General features: G+C 41.9%; 1 protein-coding gene and 1 long non-coding RNA gene across 5 annotated transcripts in view; both read left to right on the top strand.

The window, feature by feature from the left end:
* Positions 1–7,367, top strand: part of LOC115208353 (ral GTPase-activating protein subunit beta) — an 89,708-nt gene extending 82,341 nt beyond the window's left edge. For all 4 annotated transcript variants that reach the window (XM_029776332.1, XM_029776331.1, XM_029776330.1 and 1 more), the window contains exons 27-30: positions 3,012–3,117; positions 3,333–3,411; positions 4,592–4,740; positions 5,559–7,367. In XM_029776332.1, coding sequence (XP_029632192.1) covers positions 3,012–3,117; positions 3,333–3,411; positions 4,592–4,740; positions 5,559–5,773 — 549 coding nt within the window. In that variant the 3' untranslated portion in view covers positions 5,774–7,367. The remainder of the gene's footprint in view (positions 1–3,011; positions 3,118–3,332; positions 3,412–4,591; positions 4,741–5,558) is intronic.
* Positions 20–1,161, top strand: LOC115208355 (uncharacterized). The gene is made up of 2 exons (XR_003881151.1): positions 20–310; positions 428–1,161. It is a non-coding gene; the product is annotated as an uncharacterized LOC115208355 (long non-coding RNA).
* Positions 7,368–21,743: the final 14,376 nt, after the last annotated feature.

Here is a 21,743-nt window from a genome sequence, read left to right as displayed (position 1 = left end):
ACAAGTTTGTGCTCTGGTATTGTGCCTAGTGGACCATGCACAAGCTCCACCACAATCTGGACCTTCACTTCCTGATCACAGGCCACACCAAGTGTGCCCCTGACTGGTGCTTTGGCCTCATCAAGCAGTGATTCAGAAAGACCAGAGTGAACACTTTGTCGGAGATTGCTGGTGTTGTGAAGGACAGCACTGTGACGGGTCAACATCCCACAGCTGGTTGGACTGGAGGATAATACGGTGCTGGTGGAATGCTATGGCTGACTCCGTACTTCAGGCCGCTGCCACAGATCAAGCAGTACCAGCACTTCAGGTGAAAATATTTTAATTGCATTGTATGAGGTTATTCTTCTTATATAAACTTGGTAGGTGAATTGATGTTGTGCAATGTTGTAATGTCTTTGATTTGTTGTTATTCCCTGTTTTACAGCTTCGATGCTCTGGAGCCTGGTGTTGTCGCCAAGGAGCGTTCGGACTCAGTTGGGACCAGGTTTTAGCTGCTGCGCAACTCTGACATCCCGTAGATGGTCTGCCTATACAAGCACCACCTGGACTGGACACAGCTAGACAAACGTATCTTTTTGAGAAGATCAGGGTGTTTTGCGACGGACCAGTCATCAGCACTATCTGCGGTGCCTCTATTCAAATGACTCTCTCCTAACACACACGGGCATACGTTGCTGCTACAATTTTTTGGGTTTATCCTGCTTCTCAGCCACTTTACCCCCGATTGTATGCATATAACTTCCTCGTCCATCACTGATATCATTATTGATATTGTTCTTGTACATTCTGTATATTTGATTTATATTGACGCTATCGATTTCTGCAAGTAACCATTTGGCTGTACCATTTACAGCTTCTGTAGAGACCATCCACTTAGCAAGACTTAGCAAAATATTGATATATATAAAGTTAATATTTATGTGTGGTCGTAACATGATTTTGTACATACCACAACAATATCATGTGACCGTATCAAGTGTCCAGCACATAAATATATGGCGCATGCATCTGTTTATGTACTGTACATGTGCAAAATAAATAAACATATGTATGGAATACTGTGATAAGTGCATGTGTAACAGTATATGCGAATGTTCTGGTGTGAAGGCATTTGGCCAGTGGTGTAAAGTACTTAAATAAAAATACTTCAAAGTACTACTTAAGTAGTTTTTGTGGTATCTGTACATTACTTTATTTATATTTTTGGCAACTTTTACTATACTACATTCGTAAAGAAAAAAATGTACTTTTTACTCCATACATTTTCCTTGACACCCAAAACTACTTGTTACATTTTGACAGGAAAATGGTCCAATTCACACACTTATCAAGAGAACATCCCTGATCATTAAACACAAATGCTTTGTTTGTAAATTATGTCTGAGTGTTGGAGTGTGCCCCTGGCTATCCATCAAAAAAATAAAAATAATTGTGCCATCTGGTTTGCTTAATATAAGGAACTTGAAATGGTTTATATTTTTACTTTTGATACTTAAGTACATTGTGCTCCTGGCTATCCGTCAATAAAAAAAAATACAATTGTGCCGTCTGGTTTAATATTAGGAATTTTAAATGATTCATACTTTTACTCAAGTATGACAATTTAGTACTTTTCCCACCACTGGATCTGGCTGGGGGTTGTAGCATTTAGTTCACATGACCCATCAATTTAGACAAGTGTATCTGGGTAAGCGTCATCTAATATTTATAAAATATTTTTATCTGGACACTTTCTGTTTACTTGGAATTTTTCCTTATTGTAGGCTACTACCACTTTTAGTCTTCATTTTTACTACACTACTCACTGTTTAGCACATGCCCTCATGTGAATCCTTAAAGAGATGGGTGGGGCTGGCTTAAGAGGGTGTGAACAATGGGTGTAGACAAAGGAGAGCTCTCTAGTAGGTACCAAAACATTCAAAGGTCCTTTTCTCAAAAGTGACTTTTCAAGTGTATCACCATTCAAAGTATAATTACTTTCCCATTGTTCCTCAAAATGCTGTGTATGATATACCATTTTGTAGCTCTGAGTCTCTACTTTTATCCAATGTAAAAACATTGCTGCACTGTCGTAACTAGATGCACAAGCATTTCGCTACACCCGCAATAACATCTGCTAACCATGTGTATGTGACCAATAAAATGTGATTTTATTTGCTTGTTTCTAGCCTAAAGCGTCGCTGATTAAAGTGTAGTTATAGATCGGTTATTGTAAACTGTGTGGTTCGAGCCTTGAATGCTGATTGGCTGAAAGCCGTGGTATATCACACCATATACCACAGGTGTGAGAACATTTAATTTTACAATTCTAATTACGTTGGTAACTAGTTTATAATAGCAATAAGGCACCTTGGGAGTTTGTGGTATATGGCCAATATACCACGGCTAAGGGCTGTATCCAGGCATTGCGTTATGCATAAAAACACAACACCCCCTTATTGCTTAAATATATTTGGGATATGTTTTTCCCCCTCAAATTTTTAAGCTAACTAGGGGTGTGCGTTTTGCAATTTTTTTCTAACAAGGGGTACAGCGTACCCCCTCAATTCAAGCACTAATAATAGCTAGGCAAAACTTTAAAGGTCTCAACGTTATGTTTTTGTAAAGGCCCCATATTTGTTTTTGTTTTTCTGCTCTTTTGCACACCAGTATTTTTACTTGCACATCCTCATCTGCACATCTATCACTCCAGTGTAAATTGCTAAATTGTAATTACTTTGCCACTATTGGCCTATTTATTGCCTTAAGTTGCACACACTGTATACAGATTTTTCTATTGTGTTATTGACTGTACGATTGTTTATCCCATGTGTAACTCTGTGTTGATTTTGTCACACTGCTTTGCTTTATCTTGGCCAGGTCGCAGTTGTAAATGAGAACTAAAAAATAAATAAAAATATGCAGGTTGGATTATAGAGACAATCTGGAATTCAAACATCAACAAAGCGCTTTTGTTGTTTTTCTCTTTTCTAGCTTGTTTACATGATTTTGGCTTGTCTGTCCCTCAGAGTCCTACGGTGAAGTCTAAGAAGATGCCTCCCGGCAGGACCATCCCTCCAATGGGACCAGAGACCAAAGTACTGGTGGTCTGGGTGGAGCGCTACGATGATATCGGTAGGCTAACCTCCTGCGTCACGCTGAAACTGACCTCAATTGGCAGCCATTTTGGTTCTTTATAAAATTATTGGATCCAGTTGATGAGTCTATTTATATATAGTATTTTATACAATGTCCTCATTTCTGGTAATTACTGACTTCAGTTCATCTTAATAGATTTTGTGCACCTAATTTGTTTTAACCGCAGTGTATGTTGAATTATTGTATTGTAGAGAACTTTCCCCTGGCTGACCTGCTGGTAGAGACGAGCACTGGAGTGGAAACCACGGCCAACAGTAGCACCTCAACAAGGTACTAGAGGCTCCCATCCATCACTACTCAACACAGAGACTGTCTCTTTTTTCCAGCTGTGAAGTCCTTGCTTCCTCCTCCTTCTTCATTGGAAAAGAAGGTCAAGGGAGGGACCATTGGATTGTCAAGGATTTGACAGCTAGAAACTTTTTCAGACATACTTAGAGTTGAGTCGATAGAGAATTGAACTGAGAAAGCAGTTGCTACAACAATTATGAAACATTGCAGATTTGAGGAATTCTCAATCAGTCAATCAAAATTGTCTTTTACTTATTCATATTCACGAAGTGGTCATACGTTTTTTTTAAGCAAGCGATGGTGACAATGATAAGGACAAAACCCTAGAAATAAAAGTATCCTCTTCTGACATGCTAGGTAGAAGCTCCAAGTATATACCACCACAGCAAAGTCCTGTACAAATGGCATGTATTATTAAGTCGTTGCAAGGTGTAGTGATGTGGGCTCAGCATGGTGGCGGGGGGACCAACGGGGTCAGACGAGTACTAGTGTTTATGTAGCAGAGACAGGGCAGTGTAGGTCAGGGGGCTGGGGATCTTGCCAGGTCAGCATATAGAACAGAAGACAGGCGCAAGGGGTCGAACTAGACGCCGTACAGAACCAAAGCCTAGCTAATGTGGATGGTGGCTGACCTCAGAAGGCAGGATGGTAAGAGGTGCTCATAGCGCCTCTGCAGCGGGGACAGTGTCTCATATCTGCTCTGTTCCACCTTTCTTCTCTCCCTCGTCGTCCGATCTGCCTCTCTCTCCCTCTTTTTCAAATCAATTTTATGTCATATGCGCCGAATACAACAGGTGTACACTTTACTGTGAAACGCTTGCTTATGAGCACTTTCCCAACAATGCAGAGTTAAAAAGTAAGACACAATAAAATAACAATAACGAGACTATATACTAGGAGTACCGGTACTGTGTCAAGGTGAAGTGGTACGAGGTAATTGAGGTAATATGTACATGTATGTTGGTATAAAAGTGACTGGCCATTCAGGATCGATAATAAACAGAGTAGCAGCAGTGTATGTGAAAGTGTGTGTGTGTGGGACGGTCAGTGTAATATGTGTGAGTGGAGTCCAGTGAGTGTGCATAGAGCCGTTGCAAGAGAGGCACATTAATTTCTACCTCTCTCTCTATGCCTGTCCAACCCTCTTCCTCCTCCTCCTCAGACCCACGACATCTGGTCAGGATGTGCAGGTGATCTTCATCCACCCTCTGAAGACGGGCCTGTTCCGGATCCGCCTGCATGGGGCCCTGGGAAAGTTCAGCATGGTCGTCCCCCTGGTGGACGGCATGGTAGTCAGCAGGAGGTCACTAGGTGAGAGAGGTTGGGGGTGAGGAGGTGTTTTGGGGCAGGGGTGTGTGTAAAGGTATGGGGAGGGGTGAAGGGTGTGTGTGTGAGCTACCACGATGACTTGTGACTAGTACAACTGTGTGCGTGCCTGCGAGAGCAAACTGCGAGTGTCTACAAGAGATGCTGCACTCTTCAACAGTGATGTCTGACATACAGTATCACTGTTGAAGAATAGGAATTAGTTATGCCAGAGAGAGAGGTTGCTACCAGGCGGTGATCTTAGAGACCCCAGTCCCCGCTTCTCTTCTTCACACATGCAAAATGTGGGTGCGAGTCATCCCAGATGCAGAGGCCTAGCATCAGGCCTAGCTGCACCACGTCTCTCTCCAAGTCGGTACTGAGCCATCGGTCGCCTCTCTCCCTCTCTTCTATTCTCTCTTTTCTCTCATTTTGAGTTCCTGGTGAGGCAGACTGTAATAATATATGCAGTTTAGCAGACGCTTTTATCCAGAGCAACTTAGTCATGTGTGCATACATATGGGTGGTCCCGGGAAACCAACCCACTATCCTGGCTCTGCAAGCACCACAATCAACTGTGTGTGTGTGTCTCTTGCTCCCACTCTCTCCCTTCCACTCCCCCCCACTCTCTCCCTTCTCCCCAACTCTCTCCCTTCCCACTCTCTCCCTTCCCACTTTCTCCCTCGCCCCTCCCACTCTTTCCCTCCCCCTCCCACTCTCTCCCTCCCCCCTCTCTCACTCTCTCCCTCTCACTCTCTCCCTCCCTCCCTCCCACCTCTCACTCCCTCCCACTTCTCACTCCCTCCCTCCCACCTCTGTCTTAGGGTTCCTGGTAAGGCAGACGGTGATCAACGCGTGCCGGCGGAAGCGGCTGGAGAGTGACTCGTACAACCCGCCACACGTGCGTCGGAAACAGAAGATCGCCGAGGTGGTGAACCGCTACCGCAACAAGCAGCTGGAGCCCGAGTTCTACACCGCGCTCTTCCAGGAGGTCGGCGTGAGCAGCCTCGACCGTGACCCCACCCCCGATGAACTTTGAACTTTCACCTCCCTCCCCACAAGGACTGCAAAGATTCTTTATATTTATAAATTGTTTCTCTTCTTCTTTACTTTGATATTTATATTATCAGCACTTGGTGGCCACGTTCCAAGTCGACAATTTTGTTTTTTCCCACCCCGCGCTGCAACACTGCTCATCTGCAACTTACTCTAGTTCTACCCAAGCCTTGTAGGACTCTTTGATGGGGTCTGGTTGTGGCCCTAACCTCACCTGGCTGCGAGGCGTCAGGCTTGGGCAAAGGAAGCACCTTTAGCTGTGAGGAGAGGGTATATGCTTAAACAACTGACTATAAACTTGTGACACAGCACGTGGCAAAGTGATTGCTGTCGGCGCTCAATTCAAAATGGCTTCCACTCTGTGGCTGTGACTAGTTCCCACAGCCGTCTCACTGTGGTTTTTCAAGTCCGATTCTTCTGTTTGCTTTTCTATGAAATGCATCAGTCTGTCCATTTACCATATTTAACAGTTTTTTTTGTTATTTGTTGTTGGTCTGGAATGGATAAGAGAGGTCGAAACATCCAACTTTTTCATTGACTAAACAACGACACTACAAAAACTAATATTGACAAAACTCAAATCTCACTTCAGTAAATTGTCATTTTTGACTTTTGGTTCTCTCTTCCCACATACATAATTGTACCAGTTAGCGAAAATGTAGAATTCTGCTTTTACTTTAAATCTCAGGTAGTTTGAGCCTTTTATATTCATCGGTATCTGGATTGTTTTCTTTAGGCACGAAAAGGAAAAAAATATATACTAAAATAGGGAGAGACTAGCGGAACAAGTGTGTTTTCCATTGCGAAGCATTTTGCTAGTGTGCCCTAATGAATGCGACCCTGGTAATGTACTGAATGCACTCCCAACCAACTGTGACTAGGGTCTGGTTTCAATAATGGACTTTTTTGGCATAGGGAAAATACGTCACTGCCTACGCCACTACTTTATCCGCTTGAATAAAATACAAAATAGTAGCTAGCAAGATGAAGATCACGGAGGTCATTTTTAATGAGTGCATTTCGCAAGTGGCTAGTTTGCATCAACTACCTTAATTGAAACCTCTGCAAAGGTGTTGCCTGCCAACTGGTTTTGAATTGCAACGTTCTGGCATGCCTGCCTCGTCATTTTTTGGGGAGAGTCCCCAGATATTTGTTTATTTTCTTATCGACGTAAGCAGTGACGTACAGTAGTTCTTCTATCCCAAAATATTTCATAATTAAAACCAGACCCTAGTCACTGTGTTGCCATGGGTCGGGTTTTCGAGACTAACAAACTGACCTTGTTTTAGGCATTATTCACTTTTAGTGCACTCTAAAACTTGTGGCATTTCACATTCACTGAAGCTGATGGTAGTCTCGATATGGAACTTCAGGAAGTCAAAATCACTGATGGATTATACTTTTTTTGGTATGGATTTGAAAATGAAATCCTTTATTGGTTTGTTTCTTCCCTTATCAGATAAAAATGCAAAATACATTTTGATTATTGATATAAAAGGTGAGTTTCAGTTGATTGTTTGTTATTCACAGTTGGAAAAATTATCATGTTGGATGATTAAAAAAATTATTTGTCACGAGTACTGTGTTTAACATCCCATTCCAGATGTGATACTTCAGAAGCTGATACATGCCGCCATTTTATGTCTATAATATTTCCATGCCCATATGTCCAGCCTAAAACCAAATTCAGAGCATTAAGTCACTAATGTGTCGCTGCAGAGGTTGTACTCATCTTTTTTCCACCAATTAGTGTCTTTATTTGTGCTCGACTTTATTCGAGACAACGTAACAACTTATCGCTATTAAGGGCTGAAACATCAGTTTTATCAAGTTATTTTTTGCAATGTTCTGTTAAGGGTTGGACGGATGCAACTGACGCCTCGTTCACTACTGTGTATGTCACTGAATCTGTCTTAGACACTGATTTTGTACATTGAACAAAATATAAACTCAACATGCAACAATTTAAGATGTTACTTAGTTACAGTTCATATAAGGAAATCAGTTAATTGAAATAAATTCATTAGGCCCTAATCTATGGATTTCACATGACTGGGAATACAGATATGCAGCTGTTGGTCACATATACAGTGCATTCAGACCCCTTGGCTTTTTCCACATTTTGTTACGTTACAGCCTTATCCTAAAATGGATTAAATAATTTTTTCCCTCGTTAATCTACACACGTTAACCCCGTATTGACAAAGCAGCCTTGAGTCTTCTTGGGTATGACTACAAGCTTGGCACACCTGTTTTTGGGGAGTTTCTCCCATTCTTCTCTGCAACTCCTCTCAAGCTCTTTCAGGTTGGTTGGGGAGCGTCGCTGGACAGCTATTTTCAGGTCTCTCCAGAGATGTTAGATCGGGTTCAAGTCCAGGCTCTGGCTGGGCCATTCAAGGACATTCAGAGACTTGTCCCGAAGCCACTCCTGTGTTGTCTTGGCTGTGTGCTTAGGGTTGTTGTCCTGTTTGAAGGTGAACCTTCACCCCAGTTTGAGGTCCTGAGTGCTCGGAACATCAAGGATCTCTCTGTACTTTGCTCCGTTCATCCTTCCCTCAAACCAGACTAGTCTCTCAGCCCCTGCCGTTGAAAAACATGCCGACAGCATGATGCTGTCACCACCATGCTTCACCGTAGGGATGGTGCCAGATTTCCTCCAGACGTGAGGCTTGGCATTCAGGTCAAAGAGTTCAATCTTGGTTTCATCAAACCAGATAATCTTGTTTGTCATGGTCTGAGTCCTTTAGGTGCCTTTTGGCAAACTCCAAGCAGGCTGTCATGTTCCTTTTTCTGAGGTGTGGCTTCCGTCTGGCCACTCCACCGTAAAGGCCTGATTGGTGGAGTGCTGCAGAGATGGTTGTCCTTCTGGAAGGTTCTCCCATCTCCACAGAGGAACTCTGGAGCTCTGTCAGAGTGACCATTGGTCACCTCCCTGACCAAGGCCCTTCTCCCCCGATTGCTCAGTTATACCGGGTGGCCAGCTGTAGGAAGAGTCTTGGTGGTAACAAACTTCTTCCATTGAAGAAAGATGGAGGCCACTGTGTTCTTGGGGATCTTCAATGCAGCAGAAATGTTTTGGTACCCTTCCCCAGATCTGTGCCTCGACACAATCCTGTCTCGGAGCTCTACGGACAATTCCTTCGACCTCATGGCTTAGATTTTGCTCTGACATGCACTGTCAATTGTAGGACCTTATATAGACAGGTGTGTGCCTGTCTATATAATTTGAATTTACCACAGGTGGACTCCAATCAAGTTGTAGAAACATCTCAAGGATGATCAATGGAAACAGGATGCACCTGAGCTCAATTGAGTCTCATAGCAAAGGGTCTGAATACTTATGTAAATAGGGTATGGATCAGAAAACCAGTCAGTATCTGGTGTGACCACCATTTGCCTCATGCAGTGCAACACATTTCCTTTGCATAGATTTGATCAGGCTGTTGATTGTGGCCTGTGGAATGTTGTTCTACTCCTCTTCAATGGCTGTGGGAAGTTGCTGGATATTGATGGGAACTGGAACACGCTGTCATACACGTTGATCCAGAGCATCCCAAACATGCTCAATGTGTGACATGTTGGGTGAGTATGCAGGGCTTGGATGAACTGGAAATGTTTTTAGATTGTGTACAGATCCTTGCGACATGGGGCCGTGCATCATCATTCTGAAATATGAATGGCACAACAATGGGCCTCAGGATCTCGTCACAGTATCTCTGTGCATTCAAATTGCCATCGATAAAATGCATTGTGTTCATTGTCTGTAGCTTATCCCTTCCCATACCATCACCCCACCGCCACCATGGGTCACTCTGTTCACAACGTTGACATCAGCAAACCGCTCTCCCACACAATGCCATACACGGCTGTTTGCCATCTGCCCGGTAAAGAAACTGGGATTAATCCGTGAAGAGTACACTTCTCCAGCGTGCCAGTGGCCATCGAAGGTGAGCATTTGCACACTGAAGTCGGTTACGATGCCGAATTGCAGTCAGGTCAAGATGCTGGTGAGGACGATGAGCACGCAGTTCAGCTTCCCTGAGACGGTATCTGAGAGTTTGTGCAGCCCAGATCCTGGGCTGGTGTGGTTACACGCGGTCTGTGGTTGTGAGGCCGGTTGGACGTAATAATTCTCTAAAACAAGGTTGGAAGCGGCTTATGGTAGAGAAATGAACATTCAATTCTCTGGTAAAAGCTCTGATGGACATTCCTGCAACTTTACATGTTGCGTTTAGATTTTTGTTCAGTATAAATCTGTTTTTTTATATGTAAAATAATGCAGAACTAGATCTTTTGCATGATATTTGAGGTGGTGATCCATTGTGACATTTGGATTTTCTGAAAATAAGATTTCCTCCACTTTCATTCCATAGATCACTGCTTATGTGTTTCATTATGTTACATTTAATTTGAAAAGATTTACATGTTCTTTACTGTTAAAGGAAAAGCTCAATCGTATTAAAGACTGACCAATTTAAAGACTTACTGTATCTGGGGAAGCTAAAAGCTAATTTGAGTTGTTTTTCCCCCAGAATAATATTAGTTATTTTTTTACGTTATTTGCTTTTTGTCCTGTGTTTTTATGAGGATCAAGAGGGGGGAAAAAAATACAAGAATGTAAATTCAGTAAAATGTTAGCCCAGTCCCAGATCTGTTTGTGCTGTATTAATTCCAACATAAGAATTTGTACTTTCCAGCACAAACAGATCTGCGACCAGGCTAGTAAAATGTCACTTAAGGCATTAATTCTGGTGTCAATTTCCTAGTGTCAAGTTTTTTTAATCTGGAATGTCCACTCTATTGCTGATCAAATGGCTTCAATTAATATCAATTATCAAATTAATCGATACTCTAGCCAGCTATTGTGCTCTGCAAATATTCTACCATCTCGATGGAGCCAAATGGAACTGAACTAGATTTTGTCCTGTTCTTCGTAAACGTCTAATTTGTTCTGTAAATATTGAAGGTATAAACTTGAATAAAGTTGGAAGATATGTACATACTGAGCGCGTGAAGTACATTTCAGTCGTCTGGCCCTCCATTACGAAAGGCACAAAAACTGCTTGTTTGTATTTATGCTGTTTTATTATGTGTTCATAAGAAACACATTGGATATTGAATGTAACACAATGTAACGAATAAACATTTTAATTAACTTCTTATGATTTTTATGCTGTGTGGTTCTCTTCTTACACAGTTGTAGTTAAAATAGTCTGTTTCTATCACTTTTTATGTATGATCAAACTTTAAATAAACAGAACTCGATGAGCAGAAAACACAGACAATGATGAACTCATGTTATTTCATACCTTTCTGTGTTGCCTCAGCCTGAGAGTTGACCGACCATGCTTAAACACATTTTTTAACCTTTCCAAAACTAATTATTGTGTTTCACCTGAACTGCCCTACTCAGACTTAGTGGTAGTCACGCCCATAAAAATGTAATTACAGTAGAATTATAGTAATTGTTTTACATAGTCATATGGGGCTATAAGTTTATGTTCTCATATGAATAGGCCAATAAAAGTGTAGGCCAGTTGGAATTTATGTTAATCTCCCATCCCAAATAAAGATAGGAATTATAAACCGGTATGCAAAAACTAGGGTGAGGGTGTCCATAGACACTGATCTTGGGTCAGTTTTGCATTTTCCCACTAAGGGTTAAGGTTAGTAATGCTAGATAAAAGCTGATCCTAGGGGAAACGTTACCCCTGAGGCAACAATCTATCTCTGTGTGACTGGAGCCAGTGGGGGGCAGCAGAGAATCAAGTTGTATTGGTCATGCTTTGTAAACAATAGGTGTAGACTAACATTGAAATGCTTACTTAAGGTCCTTTTACAACACTTCAAGATAGAAATACAAATTAGAAATAGTGAGGTGATGAATGAATACACAGTTAATAAAAACGAGTAAAAATAACATGGCTACAGAGCTTTCGGAAAGTATTCAGACCCCTTGACTAACATTTTGTTATTTCAATTTTTTTTTGTTTAACTAGGCAAGTCAGTTAAGAACACATTTTTATTTACAATGACGGCCAAACCTTCCCCTAACCCGGACAACGCTGGGCCAATTGTGCGCCGCCCTATGGGACTTCCGATCACGGCTGGTTGTGATACAGTCCGGAATCGAACCAGGGTCTGTAGTGACGCCTAGCACTGAGATGCAGTTCCTTAGACCGCCGCGCCACTCAGGAGCAGTCTTATTCTAAAATTTATTAAATGATGAGGAAAAAACAAATCTACACACAATACCCTATCATGACAAAATGAAAACAGTTTTTTAGACATTTTTGCAAATGTATTAAAAATAAAAAAACAGAAACCTTATTTACATAAGTATTCAGACCTTTTATCAGACTTGAAATTGAGCTCAGGTGCATCCTGTTTCCATTGATTATCCTTCAGATGTTTCTACAACTTGATTGGAGTCATCCTGTGGTAAATTCAATTGATTGAACATGATTTGGAAAGGCACACACCTGTCTATATAAGGTCCCACAGTTGACAGTACTTGTCAGAACAAAAACCAAGCCATAAGGTCGAAGGAATTGTCTGTAGAGCTCCGAGACAGGATGGTGTTGAGGCACAGATCTGGGGAAGGGTACCAAAAAAATTCTGCAGCATTGAAGGTCCCCAAGAACACAGTGGCCTCCATCATTCTTAAATGGAAGAAGTTTGGAACAACCAAGACTCTTCCTAGAGCTGGCCGCCTGGGGCAAACTCAGCAAAAAAAGGTTTGCGTCGAGAGTTAAGTTCCTTAGTGTCCACATCACCAACAAACTATCATGGTCCAAACACACCAAGACAGTCGTGAAGAGGGCACGACAACCTCTTTTCCCCTCAGGAGACTGAAAATATTTGGAATGGTTCCCCAGATCTTCAAAAAGTTCTACTTCTGCACCATCAAGAGCATCCTGACCAGTTGCATCACCGGCATCCGACCGTAAGGCGCTACAGAGGGTAATGCGTACAATTAATCAAATGGCCACCCGGACTATTTACATTGACCCCTCCCCCAACCACTTGCTGTTTATTATCACTTTAACCCTATCTACATGTACAAATTACCTCGACTAACCTGTACCCCCGCACATTGACTCGGTACCGGTACGCCCTGTATAAAGCCTTGTTTTTGTTATTTGATTGTGTATACTTTTTATTCTTTTTTACTTTAGTTTATTTCCAAAATATTTTCTTAACTCTATTTCTTGATCTGCATTGTTGGTTACAGGCTTCTAAGTAAGCATTTCACGGTGAGGTCATGCTGGAGGGTCATGTCAGGATGAGCCTGCAGGAAGGGTACCACATGAGGGAGGAGGATGTCTGCCCTGTAATGCACAGCGTTAAGATTGGCTGCAATGACAACAAGCTCAGTCCGATGATGCTGTGACACACCGCCCCAGACCATGACGGACCCTCCACCTCCAATCGATCTCCCTCCAGAGTACAGGCCTCGGTGTAACGCTCATTCCTTCGACGATAAACGCAAATCCGACCATCACCCCTGGTGAGACAAAACCGCGGCCCGTCAGTGAAGAGCACTTTTTGCCAGTCCTGTCTGGTCCAGTGACGGTGGGTTTGTGCCCATAGGCGACGTTGTTGCCGGTGATGTCTGGTGCCTTAAAACAGGCCTAAAAGCCCCCAGTCACTGTGTTTGGCAGAATTACAATGATGGCAAAAAACAACATTTGAGAGTACACTGACCCTGGTGCTAGAGGGGGTACGTAGCTGGAGGTTGAATGTTTGAAGGGGTATGGGACAATACAAAGTTTGGGAACCACTGGTCTATTGGTATAAGACATGCTTTAAAAAAATTATAAAAATTATTCTAGTCTATCTTTTCCTGCATGGAACTCCAAGAGCTAATGAGCGTTTTTTAAGGTTAGGCCAGCGGAGAGTCAAAGTTAGAAGCTTATTATGCATAACCCATCATTAATTAGACAAATATAGGGCTAATACTGCATTGAATGTATTACCTGAAAGAGGTAGGCTAGAACATCTATATATAGGGCTATATATCAATCTTGAACAGGAGTATCTATTTTGGATGCAATTTGAATGGAGTTGATGGAGAGACAGAAAGACTGCGAGAGAGTGATCATGCGTGCACTGTTTAAAGGAATGATATTCGAATGATAGGCTGTTTTAAAACTCTGGGGCGGCAGGTAGCCTGGTGGTTAGAGCGTTGGGCTAGTAATCGAAAGGTGGCAAGTTCAAATCCCCGAGCTGACAATGTAAAAATCTGTCGTTCTGCCCCTGAACAAGGCAGTTAGCCCACTGTTCCTAGGCCGTCATTGAAAATAAGAATTTATTCTTAACTGACTTGCCTAGTTAAATAAAGGTTAAAAAAGATATATAATCTTTGCAATTAAAAAAACAAGGTGACCCCCGAAAGCCAGATAGAGATGGATAAATGACTCAAATGTGGTCTTTATATTACTGTAGCATAGGCTATCACAAGAAAAAAAGTTACCATGATGAGATGATAATGTAGGTCTACATGCATTGTGAACAGTGCTCTACACAGAGATGGGCTGTCTGTCCCCACTCTGCGCATTGATTCATCATGCATAGGCCGTAGAGAAGCCAGATTTAGACGTCGCATGTAATTTAACAGTTACATTTCACACCATGCTGTTCATATAAATAATTTATTATAATTAACCAGTTTCTCAGTTATTTATCCTGGGAAAAGGGAATGTTTTTGGGCGGTAAATCCCGGTGGATCTCGGAAACCGGGTTCCCTCCATTCAACCCTAGTGTGAATATTTTCTGATGGCACTTAACCTTGTCCTTAGGACCATAATGTAAAGTGAAATGTGAGCTGACACCATAACGGCAATGTATCTAAACAACACAACGTTGTCCTCCAAACAACGCCCCTAACGCATGTTTCTCTTCTCTATGGTTTTTAAGTGGTCCCCGCGGCCTTCACACACAGCCCTATGCAGCTCAAGAGTGTTAATTCACACTCACAGCAGCTCATAACGCCTAGAATTGGTGTGAGCGGGGGGGGGTGTGGCTAACTATGCAGGTAACCTTCAAATAACTACATTCCTGTTTTTATCATTAATTCTGAGCCAGTTGGAATATTGCCAAATATAACAACGTAGTATATTATACTGCACAGTTATTTATAAAGCATTATAAGGCCTCGTGCTCAAAGCATTAATACTGTATGCTCAAAGTAAAGTGTTACCATTAAGGCAATACAACATAGCTGGTAGGAATGTGACAGACAGAATGTGACAGTGTTTGTAGATTAATATAGATGATGAGAGACAGGGAGGCTGCACAAAATGACATTGAGCAGGTACTGTCCAAAGGTAAGATTTGAACAAAGCTAAATTGGTACGATTTAAATCTTTTCATCTTTAGCTGCAATTTTAGTGGCTTATATTTAAGCAATAAGGCCCGAGGGGGTGTAGTAAATGGCCAATATACCACAGCTAAGGGCTGTTCTTATGCACGATGCAACGCGGAGTGCTAGGACACAGCCCTTAGCCGTGGAATATTGGCCATATATCACAAACCCCTGAGGTGCCTTATTGCTATTATAAACTGGTTACCAACGTAATTAGAGTAGTAAAGATAAATGTTTTGTCATACCCATGGTACATGGTCTGATATACCACGGCTTTCAGCCAATCAGCATTCAGGGACCGAACCACTCAGTTTATAATGCATAACATACTCTCTAGCTGTACTTAAAAGCATGGCAATGCTTTCTGTAGCGGAGTTTGGCGAGAAATACTAGAAGATATTCATGTAGAATATGAAGAATAGTGGATAAAAATTCCTTTGGCATCAGTATGGCTGGAGATTATTTAGTTAACTATTCCCTATCTGGTCAAAAGTAGTGCACTATATAGGGGATAGAGTCTGTATATTTATGTGTCTCAAATATACAGTCTCTATCCCCTATATAGTGCACTACTTTTGACCAGATAGGGAATAGTGAACTAAATAACTGAAAGTTTTTTGCACAGTCAATCTCCAGCCATACTGATGCCAGACGAATTTCTATCCACTATTCTTCATATTCTACATGAATACCGGTAACCAAGGTAAACGTTGTCAGAGACAACAACTCCCCCTAATTGGGTAAGAAGATGCTGTATCATTTGCTTTTCAATTTAGGTATTGAACAATCCACCTGGGGACTTCACTATTCCACAGTAGTCTTTACCTCCAAATCCAGATTGAAATCCAGTGTGTGTCTGTTATACTCTTATTAGGCTGTGTACAGTACACCTACCGACAGTATCTATCCCAAGGGACATTCAGGCAAAGCTGCCGAGTCATGGTCTACCTCTTGGGGAGTAGTTTATCGTCATTTACGTTCCTCCTCCACCTCCCTACCTCCCACAGTACGCTCCTGCTGAATGTGCACCCCCCTCACCACGTCCACGACCCCCCCCCCCCCCCCCCCCCCCCCCCCTCAGTCCTTCCTGACCCGGTCAACCTCTGTGGTTTGATGCGGCCCCTTCGTCAATGTCAAAACCCCACATTAACTGGCAACCCGCAGTCGACCCCCACAATACCTGGCAACCACAGCAGTGGTATAGCTGCAGTGGCGGTGCCTTGCTTTCTCTCTCCCAGTGTGGGGATGGGTCAGCATCTTGGCAAGGTCTGCAAAGGCCTGGGCCAGTTTCATGCCACATCATCTTAGCCCTCCGAAGCACTGCTGCAACCCGTTATGCTGCACTTTTCTACCCACAAATCACCCCTTTTCTTCTCAATGTCAGCAGTGTTTTAGCGGATTTTAAAATGAAGAAGGGGGTGGAAAAATGCCCTCTTTTCAATTTTATGCACACAACCGAAAAGTGGAGGTAAGCTACGGTCCCTGGGACCACAGTGTTGATAAAACCAGGAGGACAGAGAGGATGGAGGGAAAGGACTGCAATATTACATGTTATAAGCAGCCTTTATAATGTCTTATAATATGGTTAATATGATACATTTTATGCACCAATTCCTTAAAGTAGAACTGACAGCATTTTAGCAACATGAAATCTTTTAAAATGTGTTCATATACTACACCCCCAGGAAGAATGACACTTTTTAAAAACATTTTCTGGCAAGCAAGCGCTTAGATATGGTATGGTCATTTTCATAAATTCTTCATGTTTGGGAATTATGTACACTAAGGCATTTGTGAAAATTCTATAGCAATATAGCGTGGGAAAGCGGCCGTGCGTTTGGACAATTAATAGAAACTGCAGTTAATAAAACATCTGTCTCGTCCAGGACCGGAGTCTACGTGGACCGGTGCACCATAGCCAACCAGAGCTTCAGTAGACCTTTATGCAAAGAAACCATTTGCCACACAGGCTTGCCATCATTCACTTTGAACTGGAATGTGTGTTTACAGGGAGTTGCAACAGTGCGACTTTAGATCATTAGAACGCATTTGCCAAAAGCCACAAAATACACCTGAATGGATTTATGCAAATATGTCAATAACATTTATGCAAACATGTCAATAACATTTGGGAACTTTACAGTCCTATTAATCAAACAACAATAAAAAGGTAGGCTCTCTCTCCCTCAGTAACACACAACAAGATCAACAACTAATGCCAGTCAAAGCAAGATGAGCTAAAAACGAAGGAACATTAGATAAACCCTCAAACTTTTTCAGCTAGTTGGCCATCAGAATTACACTGATTAACGATGGGGAAGTGTAGCCTACTCGTCCTTCTGCAGCTTACCTGCACCCAAGCTAACTGGCTAAAGTTGTTTAGCTTGCTAGCTAGCTACTACCAGACAAATGAGAGAACACCTCACTCTGAACATTTGACTCGCCCTAGCAGAGCTGGTTAGCTAGACTGTTTACATGTTACTAACTATTGTCGAGTTGCGTCAATTCGAATCTGGTATCAGAACAAAATAGTCAGCACATAGTAACTTCTGATTTCTTTGTACTTTAATTAATGCAAACACTTGAATGGTAAATATGTGGTTCGTATATACGGGCTCCCTGTAACACCACGCAGGGCAGACAGAGAACTGGTATGACATCACAAGTTCTTCCTTAAATACTGGACAGACTTAGTTCCCTCTCCCTGAGGGCCTGTCATAGTAGAGGCTAGAATATGGTTTAGACTTATTCCAGCCTATCGTTGGCGTGCTGGTTGGTCCCAACCTCTAGACACACTCCTGTTTCCTGGCGTAGCTGTTGTCTCTGGCGGATGTCTCATCTTGTGACTGCACAATGCACAGTTCTCTATAACCCTTACCCCCCCCCCCCCACATATACCTTTCACCCATATCCAGTTATTGCTATTATTCTACAGAAAATCCTGTTTCTACAGCATCAGCATTCTTTCCACATGACCCACCATCACATGAGCCACTTCCTCTATCATATAGCAGTACTCAATTATCTATAGTTTATATACTCATTATTATAGCATCTGTGTTATATTATATAGGTTATGCAAACAAATTGTTATATTATATAGGATATGCACACAAATAGTTGGTCAAACCCTAACACTATACATTCTTTTGCCTACATTTACTGTCACCGGTCATATTCAACAGGTGTTGCGCGTTTGTAAATTCATTGTCTCTTCCTTGTCCTTTCTGCTGTTGTCTATGCCCAATAATGTTTGTACCCTTTTTGTGCTGCTACCATGTTGTGTTGCTACCATGCTGTGTTGTTGTCGTCTTAGGTCTCTCTTTATGTAGTGTTGTCTCTCTTGTCGTGATGTGTGTTTTGACCTAATATTTTTGTATGTATTTTAATTTTAATCCCAGCCCCCCGCAGGAGGCCTTTTGGTAGGCCGTCATTGTAAACAAGAATTTGTTCTTAACTGACTTGCCTAGTTAAATAAAGATTAAATAAAAATACATTTAAAAAATCAGTTATTCTATGCTCAGACGAGTGCTCTGAAATCGGAGTAGATAGCCAGAGTGATATGCGCAGGAGATATGCTAACTGCATAAGTCTTTCAAATTCTTGCTAGTTAACCAAATGACACCTGCATCTCTAGCTGTGTATACCCACCAAAAAGCGATATTGGGGGGGGGGGGGAAGTCACTCACCCACTCCTCCAATGACATGACATCCTCCTAGCAGCTAGCTAGCTAACGTTAGGCTCTGTGTTTTTAGCTTGCTACATAAATAGATACGCTAGTCTATTAGCCACATTATGACTGACTTGTGATCAATGCCCTTACTAGTTTGATTATATTGACATTCCCAGTCTTAGTTACATTTGTCAGTTTTTGTCCAAAATATTGAGTAATTGAAAATTACACTGTGCATCCCGAATGGAGGCAGCAAACAATGTACCAGGCCAGCTGTGATTTACAACCTGATAGCAATATTTTTTGGATTACCAAGAAATGTATTGGTGAATTATATTAATCATGCATTGAACTGCATCCGTCTATTCTGCAAACAATGCCTTGGTGTACGCCATGGAATGTTGAGTCAAATAGAACCTATTTTTAAAACCTCTTATGAAGTTGATTTTGTAGCATAAACTGGGAATTTGATATTTTTGACTGATATTACGATTGTTTGTTTCATATCTGCAAAGTAGTTAAAATGCTGTCAGTTCCACTTTAACTTTTTTTTTTTTTTTTTAGATAAGACAGTATAAGGGCTCAAAGGTGGGTCATAGGTGCTTATGACAAGTCTCACAATGCATTATAACGCAGTACACCTGCCTACATTAAAAGAGCCCTTTGAGTGAAATGTTACCGTTCACTGATATTTTATTGATTTACTTATCTGGATTCATTATAGCAATTCTTGCTCCCTTACTAGAAGTTTACAATATCTAACAACGTTCGAGTAAATACCATATGTGACGGCTAGATTCATTCAGATTTGCGCGGCTCCTGGCGTTATACCTGTCACAGACCTTTCAATTGGCTGAACAGAGTCGCATTATAAATCCCATGCTGCCGTGTTCACAAGTTTGTACACTGGAATAATCTAAACCTCTACTAGGCTGATAGAAATCCCTCATTATTTAGTTCAATCATTTTCAATGTGAGTGTCATTATTTCTTAGTAGCCCACACTTTCTCGTTCTGAACTTCTAGCTCGAGGTGGACGGCTGTGGCTTCGTGACAATGGCCATAGAGCAGCCGCTCACTGATTTGACCTCTCCAAAGCAGTTACAACTCGGTCATCTCGCCTAAATAAAAGCAACGATCTGCAGGTACCGGTTATTGCGGGTTAAAGCTGAACTGATTGAATCTAGGCCTGAGTATTTTAGGCCTGTTCAAAACCAAGCCATTGAATGCATGCATGTTCTACTATTTATTCTAAATACACACACACGTCCAGTCTCACCTACTGTAAGCCCAAATATGACCAAATATAACCCTAACCCTAACCCTTCCATTCCAAATGTGAGAATGTTTTGTTTTTTCACCCTGTAAACAGCCTGTCTATTTCACTCCTTCGTGAGCAGGTGCACTCCGGCTACGTTCCTGCGGAGCAGAACAGTATCCTGGCAAAGGATTCTGGGCAAGCAGGAAGGCCGGAGGCACCAGCCAGACCCAGTCTGCCACTGAAACAACAGTATACAATGTGAACATTGGTATTATTCATATGTCTTATGGACGTTATTTCCTAAGGCCCCTATTCAATCAAACAATTTGTAACCCAGCTACAATAAATACATTTACAGTACTGGGTTTCAGGGAGAAGTCAACAACAATATTCCTCTTGAGCTGCAAAAATGGTTGTTTGGATCCATGTTGCCTACGCAACAAAATCATGCTTATTGTGTGACATACAGCTACATAAAATCAAACTTGTTTTCCTACTGTACAATATCCTAGACAATCAGATTGAACCCTGGAACTCAGTTATCTTTATAATAATATGACAGACTAGCCACTCAATATCATCGTAATCACAAATACGGAAATGATGCCTGTAAATATAGGCCTACTTGGACTGTTCGGGAACACTTGACATATAGAGGGACTATTCAGAAATGCCATTAATCCACATATAATGATTTAACAATTTTTCAGAGACCTGTGCGAGCTCCAAGGTCACAAATCTATACTGAACAAAAATGTATACCCAACATTTTAAAGTGTTAGTCCCATGTTTCATGAGCTGAAATAAAAGATCCCAGAAATGTTCAAATCAAATTTTATTTGTCACATGCTCTGAATACAACATTTTACATTTACATTGTCATTTAGCAGACGCTCTTATCCAGAGCGACTTACAGTAGTGAATGCATACATTTCATACATTTTTTTCTCCGTACTGGTCTACAACAGGTGTAGACCTTACAGTGAAATGCTTACTTACAAGCCCTTAACCAACAATGCAGTTAAGAAAATACCCCAAAAAAGTAAGCGTCAAAAGTAACAAATAATTAAAGAGCATCAGTAAAATAACAATAGAGAGGCTATATCTAGGGGGTACTGGTACAGTCAATGTGCGGGGGCACCGGTGTCGAGGTAATATGTACATGTAGGTAGAGTTTTTAAAGTGACTACGCATAAATAATAACAGAGAGTAGCAGCATTGTAGGGGAGGAGGGGGGGCAATGCAATTAGTCTGGGTATTAGATGTTTAGATGTTCAGTAGTCTTATGGGGGATCCCTAGTCAGTTGTACAACTGAATGCATTCAACTGAAATGTGTCATTTAACCCAACCCCTATGAATCAGAGAGGTGCAGGGGGCTGCCATAATCGACATCCACGTCTTCAGAGCTTGGGGAACAGTGGGGTAACTGCCTTTCTCAGGGGCAGAATGACAGATTTTTTCCTTGTCAGCTCTGGGATTTCATCCAGCAACCTTTCGGTTACTGGCCCAACACTAACCACTAGGCTTGGGGGTAGAAGCTGTTTAGAAGCCTCTTGGACCTAGACTTGGCGCTCCGGTATCTTGCCATGCAGTACTGTAGTAGAGAAAACAGTCTATGACTAGGGTGGCAGGAGTCTCTGACAATTTTTAG

The sequence above is a fragment of the Salmo trutta genome, chromosome 14 (genome assembly GCF_901001165.1).
Source record: "Salmo trutta chromosome 14, fSalTru1.1, whole genome shotgun sequence".
Classification (NCBI taxonomy): domain Eukaryota; kingdom Metazoa; phylum Chordata; class Actinopteri; order Salmoniformes; family Salmonidae; genus Salmo; species Salmo trutta.
The sequence above is the reverse complement of the archived record's forward strand: the minus strand, read 5'-3'. Positions and strand labels throughout refer to the sequence as shown.